The 9,968-nt window shown below is 33.4% G+C and overlaps 1 protein-coding gene across 1 annotated transcript; it reads left to right on the top strand.

Moving 5' to 3' along the window:
• The first annotated feature begins 8,453 nt into the window (after positions 1-8,453).
• LOC149196305 (uncharacterized) lies at positions 8,454-9,458 on the top strand. The gene has a single exon (XM_089403727.1). It carries the CDS (start codon positions 8,658-8,660, stop codon positions 9,078-9,080), a length of 423 nt encoding a protein of 140 aa, XP_089259853.1. The 5' UTR covers positions 8,454-8,657; the 3' UTR covers positions 9,081-9,458.
• The last annotated feature ends 510 nt before the right edge of the window (positions 9,459-9,968 follow it).

A 9,968-nucleotide genomic window follows, 5' to 3' on the forward strand; every position in this document is an offset into this window, starting at 1 on the left:
ACAGAAAGGCTCGATTCCATGATAGGGAAGAGGATCTCACATCAGAGGCATGGGATGTCAGGGGGGCCATCGGGGTTATCAACGATGAAGAGATGGACTAGTTTCTCAGAGGATGAGCAACAATTTCAGTAGTGGGTGATGATGAGCCCCATAAATGGGTAATTATATGGGCTCATTTGGCCTCCTAACTCAGCTTAATCCACCATTCTCATTAGTTTATTGCATGTTTTTGATTATATTTATGCTAATAGAGTGAATTGGGTTAGTCATTATGCCATGGAGTCTAATGTGTGCTTTATGCAGATTTTTGGCCAATTTTGAGGCAAAGTCAAAGGTTTAATGAGAATTTGGCAGCCAATATTCGAGGAGAACAAGGGAGAGTGTTTGTAGGAGGGTTTCCCCCTCATTTATGACCCCCTACCTTGAATGTTCCTTCAGAAAGCTCGGAGCACAAGCCACATCAATGCATCAAAGGGACAACCGAGCAAGTGAAGAAGAACTGTTGTCTATCTCTAGTCTTGGAAGCCAAGCCTCCTTGATTTTAGGAGAGCTATTGGAGGCTTGAGTTGTATAAATAGAAGGGCTTATGTGCTCAGTAGTTAGTTGGTTGTTAGTCAAAATTTTCGCAACAAATAGCTCATTTTGAGCTTACTTTTGTGAACAGTTTTATGTAATGTGACTATTATTTTGATAATGGAGATGAAATATTTTCTTAGCCATCACTGAATTCTTTCACAGGGTTGAAGCTCTTGGGTTAGGGCCCAACCCAAACTTCCCAACACCTCTTTCTTTGTACTCATATGTTTTTGCTTCAGTTCATAAATTAATTTCTGTTAGATAGATTCATTTTTCCTTGGTTAGAGTAGGTTTCTTTTGGTGGTTTAGATAGTTTTTTCCATTTCAGTTGCTGAAGTAGGTTAAGTAGTGGTAAGGGAAAAATACAAAAAGGCCATCATAGAGCCTGAACTCCTTTCCTCCTTTGAGGACTGTGAATTGAGGTCAAGATCTGCTTGCTACCATAAAAACATAGTTTTGCTTTCCCCATGCAATTTCTAGTGTTTTAGTTTGATTTAGAGGTTAATGCTTTGCTTCAGATCTAGTTTGCCATACTCATTTATGTTTCTGCTATAAATCTCTTCACATGATTTCCTTTCCATATAGCACTGTTCAACATTTTTATTCTTCTAGGTCAGAATTTAGGTTAACATAAGAGATAGTTTTGTTCTTTTGGTACAACTAGTTCTTTTCTTGCTCAATTTCAGTATTTTGACTTGCAGCTCTCTTACAACACACCTTTGCTCACAATACATCAATAAAGCAGCCATCATCATCTCTTTTCTCATAGGTTTCACAAGTCATTCACAACCCTTCATGAATCTGCCCTAATCTCTGCATTTTCCACATAAGCTTTCCTCTTGTCTGTTGAACAAATCCAACCATCATCTCCCTTCCTAATCACCCTTGATAAGCTCCAAACACCTTAAACACCTCCCTCTAGTCGTCAGCTCCCTTTTCCCACCATTTTTCCACCTTTAAACCCTCTAAAACCGCTCTTGGAATCCTCCTGTAGATCCTCCTATAGAACCTCCTGTAGAATTTCCTGAAAGTGACTTTTTGAGGTCCGATTGCATAGAAAGTGTCCAGAAGGTTATCAAAGGCTTCTTAGGACCCCCCCACACCTTCGTACACCTTTACAAACTCCAAGGTCACCTTCCATCGCCACCTAAGCGCTACCACATCCACAAACAGTTAAATTACATGCACAACAAAATACACAAAAATCCAAAAGATGTTTTTTCCTCATTTATTTCTAGAAACAACTTGAACAGGTGTAGTTTATTCCCTCAATAGGTAATGACACTCTTTTCCTAGATTTTCACCTCCCTTCTTGCAACAGTAGGGTTAGTGGGTAAATTAGGGTTTGCTTTACACTCCAATCCTCTTTCTCTTTCTGCAAGTAGGATAGCCTCTGTAGAGTTAGCATTCTTTCATCACAGTTAAAATCTTCTTCTGGAAACTCATAGAAGTTGGCTTGAGCTCCTAGTGATCTTGCGCCAACTAACCAAGTGACAGCCTGCAGTAAGAGCTATTACTTGTGCATACAACACCGTCACTTCCAAGTTTGTTACGAACTACCGGGTTGATAAAAGTAAAGTAGGAAGTCCCAGGAGTTGCAGCATTCTTGCTACAATACTGGTGTTCACCAACAAGGCGAAGGGTTTTTATAAAAGCTATAAGTTGTAAATCTACTTTAATTCTAGTTTCTTCTATATCATGAAAAAAGGATTTTATTTCAGAAACACTCTTCAAAGGATCATTATCCTTCATCTCCAAATTAAACAACTTAAATAATAACTGAATAGTTTCAAGTTCTAAGTGCGAACATTATAATTCTTTCAACTTCTTTAATTCTTCGAATGCAGTACCACAAGAAACAATATATTGACTTACCTCTTCTCTCACCGATGTAATTATTAATGCATATGCCTTGTTGTCTTTTGTCTCCCAAATTGCACGCTACTTCTCATTATCAGGTGCTCCGGTGCAATTTATTTTCCGTCTCTATCCTTCTTACCTTGACAAACTTTCCACAAATCGTTAAAAACAAGGGCACTTTTAAGCTTTCTAAATCACTCTTGATAATTTTCCTTTCCGTTAAGAACAACTCCAACTATTGAAACTATTGAAGTCATAATTGTTATGCAACCAAATACTCTTAAAATATTTTCAAATTCAAAATATATTCAATACTTCTGAAAATATATAAATTTGTTTCTCCTCTTGTTTCAAACAAAGTTGGCTTTGTGGTTTAATGGTAAGATTCAAAACAATCCTAGCAAAGAGCTAGGTTCAAATTTTATTAGCCTCCAAATATTTTAGTTTACCAATGGCTAAAATCCGGTTTGAAGTGTAAATGTAGTAGTAAAAATACTATCTTGTAAATGCAAATACTGTAGTAGTACAAATACTATCTTGTAAATGCAAATACTATATTTCATAAATACTATGATTAAACTCTTTTTTACTGTAGTAAATGTAAATACTATCTTTAATAAATTTCACTGTAAGTAAACTCCCCTTTAAATGAAAATAAATCCTCCCAAAATTAAAACAACAAGCGGCAATTTACTGTAGTAAATGTAAATACTATCTTTCAGAAATATTGTGATTAAACTCCTTTTTACTGTAGTAAATTAAAACAACAAGCGGCAATTTACTGTAGTAAATGTAAATACTATCTTTCAGAAATATTGTGATTAAACTCCTTTTTACTGTAGTAAATGTAAATACTATCTTTCAGAAATTTCACTGTAAGTAAACTCCCATTTAAATGAAAATAAAGCCTCCCAAAATTAAAACAACAAGCAGTCCTTGGATGCATGGAACTTAGACTTTTTCCAAACAATCCAAAAATTATTGGTATTTGACTCAATATTGGAAATATTTTATTGAGAAACAAAAACTCAAAACTCCAACATGTATTCTAACTTCCAAGGATACGTTAAAAAAAAAATGTTTATACCAATGAACTTCTCGAATAGTATTTCATTATGACATAAAGTTATAAAACTTACAAAGAGTCAATAGTTTGATTCTTTCATTATGACTTAAAGTTATAAAACTTACAAAGAGTCAATAGTTTGGGTGTCCCAGTGGGCTAACCTTCTGTCCTCACAACCTTCATGCTCCGGGTCTCCCACAACCTTCATGCTCTGCCTCTCCTTTACGCCATAGACTTCAAATACATGGAATTTATAAACAACTCAAACGAGCCTTTGATACCACTGTACAAGCCCAAATAAACTCCACAATGAAAGAAAACAATGAAATAACACCATATTAATGATAAAATTACTTATTTATACATGTGAAATCTAGGTACGAGACAATTGTGTCTCGGTAACTTATTAACCTTAAAAACAGAATGTAAAACTAATTACATATTATACAATAGAAATCTCGAAAGATTAGTTAACAGTTAGCGTCCCTTTCCCTTCTATTTATTAAACTCTCCAAAAAATATACTCTCATCAAGTTGTCTCTTTGTGTTTGGTATTTGGGTTCTAGCTCCTCTCTGCATCATTGACTAAGGAGATCGTAACTCTTTTACATCAGTCTCTCGAGATCAAGGTTCTATTCATAGGAATGAGGAAATTGATAGATTGTTAGATTCTTCTCAAGGTCTAATAGCCACCATTAAAAAGTTGGAAGATATGGTGTAATGTCAAAGAAGCTCCTTCCATATTTTCTTGGAAGACAAACGGTTGGTTTATCATGTTGAAATGAATTTCTCTCTCAATGGGATGAAGGAAGATATAGGCTAGCTCTTCTCTCATTTTACCACGCTGGAGGTTTCCTCCTCTGGTAGGAGAACTCTCCCCGATGACCATGGTCCTATGGTTTCTGCTATACATAAGAGGTTTTTCCATCCAATAGCTTCAAATCGTAGTGGCCCCAGGTCTTTTTTGGTTTTGTATCCCATTTTTTTTTTTTTTTTCCAATTTTGGTCTATAATGTATTTTTGCAAGTGTATATTTATGTTGGGGTCTTATTGCAAGGTTTATTTTTTTCATCTTCTATGTTATAGTTGGTCATATAGTCCTGGAAACATTAAATCTTGTATTTACATGGTTGAAGTGGTATTGATATTTTCAAAAAATAGATGTAAGGGACCTCTCCCTATTTTTTATTAATACAATCCCTACTATGCTTCATGTTGAAAAAAAAGAATTGATTTATTATTTTATTACTTTTTTCATTAATCATATATTATGCTTTATTATTTTTGTTTTGATTTAATACTTTATGTTATAGGCACTACTGCATATCTTCCATAGTGAACCATATTTAAATGTTTATACTCATTTATGAATACTACAATATCTCACCCATCTTAAATTGTAATTTATATAAATCTAAATCAGAATAATAGGTCTTCCAAACATTTAATTTAATAAATAGTTATTATTAAGTGGATGACTCACATTTAATCTTCATAGAATATGTCAAAATAATATTGTTAATAGTATTGAAAGATCAAAGATTAATATTTATCTCCAAGTTAGTTATTTCATTTTAATTAATTAAAGAAAATATCATATCAACATGTGTCATATTGGGCATGAGGTATTGATAAGCCATTGTTCTGGCCCTTAGTATTGTAACAAAAGCTATTTACAAATTTCCATGGTAAAATAGAGATGAATCTCCATAATAAAATTTGGTTGAATCTCCATGGTTAAAAATATTGTTAGATATTTTTAAAATGTGAATATGTTTAACCCATATATTAATTCTTTTTATAATTAATAATAATAATATAAAATAAAACTGTAATTTAATTAAAATTTTAATAATCTTTTAAATTTCAATAATATGTAATATATTATAGGTAAGCATTATGATGCTATTTAATTTATATAAATATGCTAATTATATTTTAACTTCACAATATTAATAATAAAAATTTATAAATCATATTATATAAATTAGTTAACTTATATTTTAAAATAATTAATCGATATTATATTTTTACATTCAAGGTTCAAATAAATTAAACGCAATCCATTTAAAATGAATTAACAACCATCAAATTTTACGATATTGGAAAAGAGGAGTTATTTAATATATATTTTTAAACATATTTATATAAATGAATACTTTATAATAAAACTGAAAAGAATTAAAATTGATATAACATTATATATTTATTCTAAGATTTAGGTGGTTTAGTTTGTTTAAAGTAAATATTTATTAGGTTTTGAACAAGAGATTACACGGAAAACTGAAAAGTTTAGATTGGTTGGTAAGTGGGAAACTTCACCAAATCTAAAATAAGAAGATAACTTAACTAAAGATTGAAAGTTTTATATATATATATATATTGAGGCCAAGAATGATTATTGGGTTTTTTAAAGGTTTTTTTTGTAGGTTGCATTTTTTTTTGAGGCATTTTCATTTTTGAGAGATTTTTATTTTTGAGATTATTGGTTGCTTTTTTATTACTATTCAAGTGATTTGAATTGTGAAGGCATTTGTGCCTACTAGTGGATGGAGCCAAGATCGTGGATGTAGCCACTTTTCCATTTAATGGATTTAAACAAGATTAGGAGGATGAAGTAAGAGGAGGGAGCCTAGAGCCTAAGGGATGAGATGACCCTGGGTGGGGTTGAGTCGATGTTGAAGGAATAGATTTAGTTGCAGGAGCCTTTTGTTGCTATATGTTGTCTTGTTTGTGAGTTAAGGAATTCTTAGATCCTTTTGGATCTTTTGGGTCTTTCCATCCTCAAGTATTTTTCTTAGGATGAGAGGGATGACAAAGCCCTTGATAACGAGGGAAAGAATTCTAGAGATGATCTGGATGTCGATATGACCTACAATGAAAAGTTTTGTTTTAATAATCCATCAATGGCAAAAGGGTTAGGACATTCCAATTGATGATAATCCTATCACGAAGTCTTTTGGTGAGATTTATTGACATAGATGCATGCAAAGGTTACAATAACGCTCTAAAGCTTATTTGTATCTATCTGAATAAAACTCCCAAGTGAGTTTCCTATGGAAGCTAAGATATCTAGAGTTAGCAAATGAATGGGCATATTAGGGATTCTAACCCAAACTAGAGTGGCAAGAGATGTCATGGATAAAGGGTTGAATTTAGGAAGCCATGGCTAAAAGGGGCATCAAAACTAGGGTCTTTGATTAAAAAACTCTTTGATGATCCTCTTGATTTTTGAAATAAACCACAAAAAAACCATTCGAAAATAAATATTATTAGATCCTTATTCAAGGACTAGGTTTGATGCACCCATTTCAGAGTGTAGATGTTGATGGTCAAAGCTTATTAAAATGGAAAATTACGTAATTGGCTCATAGGTCATGCAAGAAATATTGGATTGGGAATCTTCTACCATCATATTTGGAATATCTTCTATTTTTTTTACAATGAAGGTTGGCTTTGAGAAATCTTTGGTAGTCGATTATGAGAGCTCTAGCTTTAGAGAATCCTTAAAGGATTATGACTAAAAGGAAAACGACACACCCCAACCTTTGGCTTCTTCGTTCAATCTTAGGACCAGGAGTATTAAGGTGTCCTTGGGTATACCATAATCTTTGAACAAATTCCCTCCATGAAGTTGTGCTCCCCATGTAGGACCACATTGAGATGGAAGGGATTTGTGTTCGATCTTGAATTCTAGCTACAAGTATACAAACAAAGTTGGTGGCTTTCACTTACATATAAAAGCGACCCCGAAAAAAGACATCACAAAAACTCAAAAAAAAATTGATTTAGTTTTAATCTTGGTTAGAAAATAATATATTCAATAGCAAAATTCTCATCTCTTAGAATAATATTTATTTCCACACATAACTTTCACACCAAACCTTCTTCATAAAATTTTAACCTTTAACTTGATAAAAATTAAACCCAAACAAACTTAAAATCTACATATCATAAGTATAATTCTATTTCCCTTTTTAAAATTAATTTTATATGTAACCCTAGACATATTTTAATTGTAACATTAGACATCACACGTAATATTAATTCAATCATAGAGCACGAAGAACTTTCCATAAACAAAAGTGGCAATTATCTCTTGATTTCGTTATGTTATTGACGTTTTCTAGAATAGACCATAATCTTCTTTCATCGAGAAGCTGAAGATAACTTAATGGAGAATTTGAACTAATTTTAATGCAAGCTTGTAGAGATCTACTTGCTTGCAACAAACACCTGCTTGCATTTTTCTTCTCCTTCATGGTGTTTGGTTAAATATTGGAATGTGCATTAACTGGTGCAAGCCACTCAACCAAGCCATCACAAGATAGAGACAGTCACTCAATTGATTGCAGTGCTGCGAGTTTTATTGTTTAGGTGTTTATGAAACAATAACACGACTCTACTTTGACAACAGAGGAAAGTCAATGCGGCCAAGCAATAGCCGGTGGTTTCGTGACTTAGACAGTGTTGTACGTGGATTATTCAAATAATATATCAAAATATTGCATAAATATAGCATACCTAACTTACACTATCTTTTGATGGAAAAAAAAAAGCATTCTGAGTAAAGCAAATAATTTCTAAGAGCCAATGGTTACCTTTGCAATATCGTACAAGAATTTATGAAGTTATGGGAGGCAAAGCTTCCACTATCCTTCTTATTTAATAACATACCTAACTTACACCATATTTTGAGGGGGGCAAACATATTGAGTAAAACAAATCAATGCTGACAGCCAATGATTTTCCTTTGCAATATCGTAGAAGAATTTCTGAAGTTATAAGGTCAAGGCTTCTGCTATCTGTTTTATTTATGCATCAAGACTGCACAAGGATTTCCCATTTATATTTGCAAAAAAAATTGTTTGATTTTGGTGAACCCGTGAAAGAGTGGGAGAAAAAATAACGACATGAGAACTAGGTGGCGTGAACGGCGTTTCGCTCAGTGTGTACTCTCCCTATAGTTCACCAGCGTACGCGTTGATTTGGGCGGCTCCTTCGAGGTCTCCAATTCAGAAACAAAAGTGAAACAAACCTTCATAAATAATGCCCATAATGGAAAATTTAGGTACTGGGTCACCCACGTTCCCCAAGTCTCGCAGTTGAAATATTGTGATATCAAGTGTTTCTGGGTGTATTTAGAACCGTGAGAATGGCTCCCACTGAATTTGACCTAAAGGAAAACGCTATTGTTGCTTCAGGAGACGAGGCCTTGGAGAAAAGCATAGATATCATGGAATCGTATGGCCTTCCAGGCGGTCTCATGGGAGTGACAGACGTGTTGGAAGCGGGCATCGTGGAGGAGAGCGGCCAAGTTTGGATAAAACAGAAAAGCGAGTCCCAACACTACTACAAGAAAGCAGATAGGCATGTCAGGTTCTCAACTAATATAACTTGCAAGATGGAGAAGATGAAGATGAAGAACATCAAGGGTGTGAAGGTTAGGGATATGATATTCTGGGTCCCTGTTAATGAAATTGAGGTGGACGAGAAGAATCCTGACAAGTTGTATATCAGAAGCATCGGTGGGCTCACCAGGACTTTCCCTGTTGAATACTTTACCAAAGGGGAGTAGTAGCAGTAGAATTATTGGCATAATAATTCATTTCCTTCTGTTGTACTTTCTGTTGGCCGGTTTGTTTCAGTGTCTCTTGTGTTTGGTTTTATAAGCTCAGAGTTGTGGAAGTGAGAGTTATGGAAATGAGTATAAGGTTACTCATCGTGTTCAATCCCATCCAATCCCAAATAAAATTATGTAGGTCTGAGACTTGTTTCAGGTACAATTTCTTAGATTAAAAAAACAATAACAAAACTCAAAACTACAACTACAGAATATATATTCTGTATAGCTGTATTGGGTTCCTCCCATAACTGGGATGATGCTATGTAATGTCTTGTTTGTGTGCTATGCAGTAAGAATATATGCACTCCATGTTCGCCAATTCAATGTTCATCCTCCTGCTAATAAGGTTCAGAATTCCAGTCAGCTTAATTTAACTTAACCCAACACTATGTCTGAGTAAAGCTCAAAATCTCCACATGCAACTTCAATATGACTTTTTATGTATAAAATTTTATAATTAAAACATATCGTCATTGTTATTATATTACATTACATATTATTCTTGCAAAGATAAAATATCTACTTTAATATGATGGCTAGTAAAACATACTTAATAGCAAGATTGTCGACATTGAAATCCAGGTAAACTATATTATCACCTTAAATACCAACCGTTCTAAATATATTATATTAAATTATTTATTTATCAAATACATTAGTTAATTCATTTATTAGTTTTTTTAATTAATCATATCAATAAATAAAATGTCATATTTTAAGCTAAACACCAATGAAGTGTAAATCTGGGTTGAAGATCTAGCCCCGTGGGTTTTATGAACTATTAACATGTCGATGCAATTAGTACATGGCCTTTTGAAACTGTATATGCAACTTCTGTAT

Source organism: Pinus tabuliformis, chromosome 2_2, assembly GCF_031772625.1.
Source record: "Pinus tabuliformis cultivar Carrire ecotype Pingquan chromosome 2_2, CPIR1, whole genome shotgun sequence".
Classification (NCBI taxonomy): Eukaryota; Viridiplantae; Streptophyta; class Pinopsida; order Pinales; family Pinaceae; genus Pinus; species Pinus tabuliformis.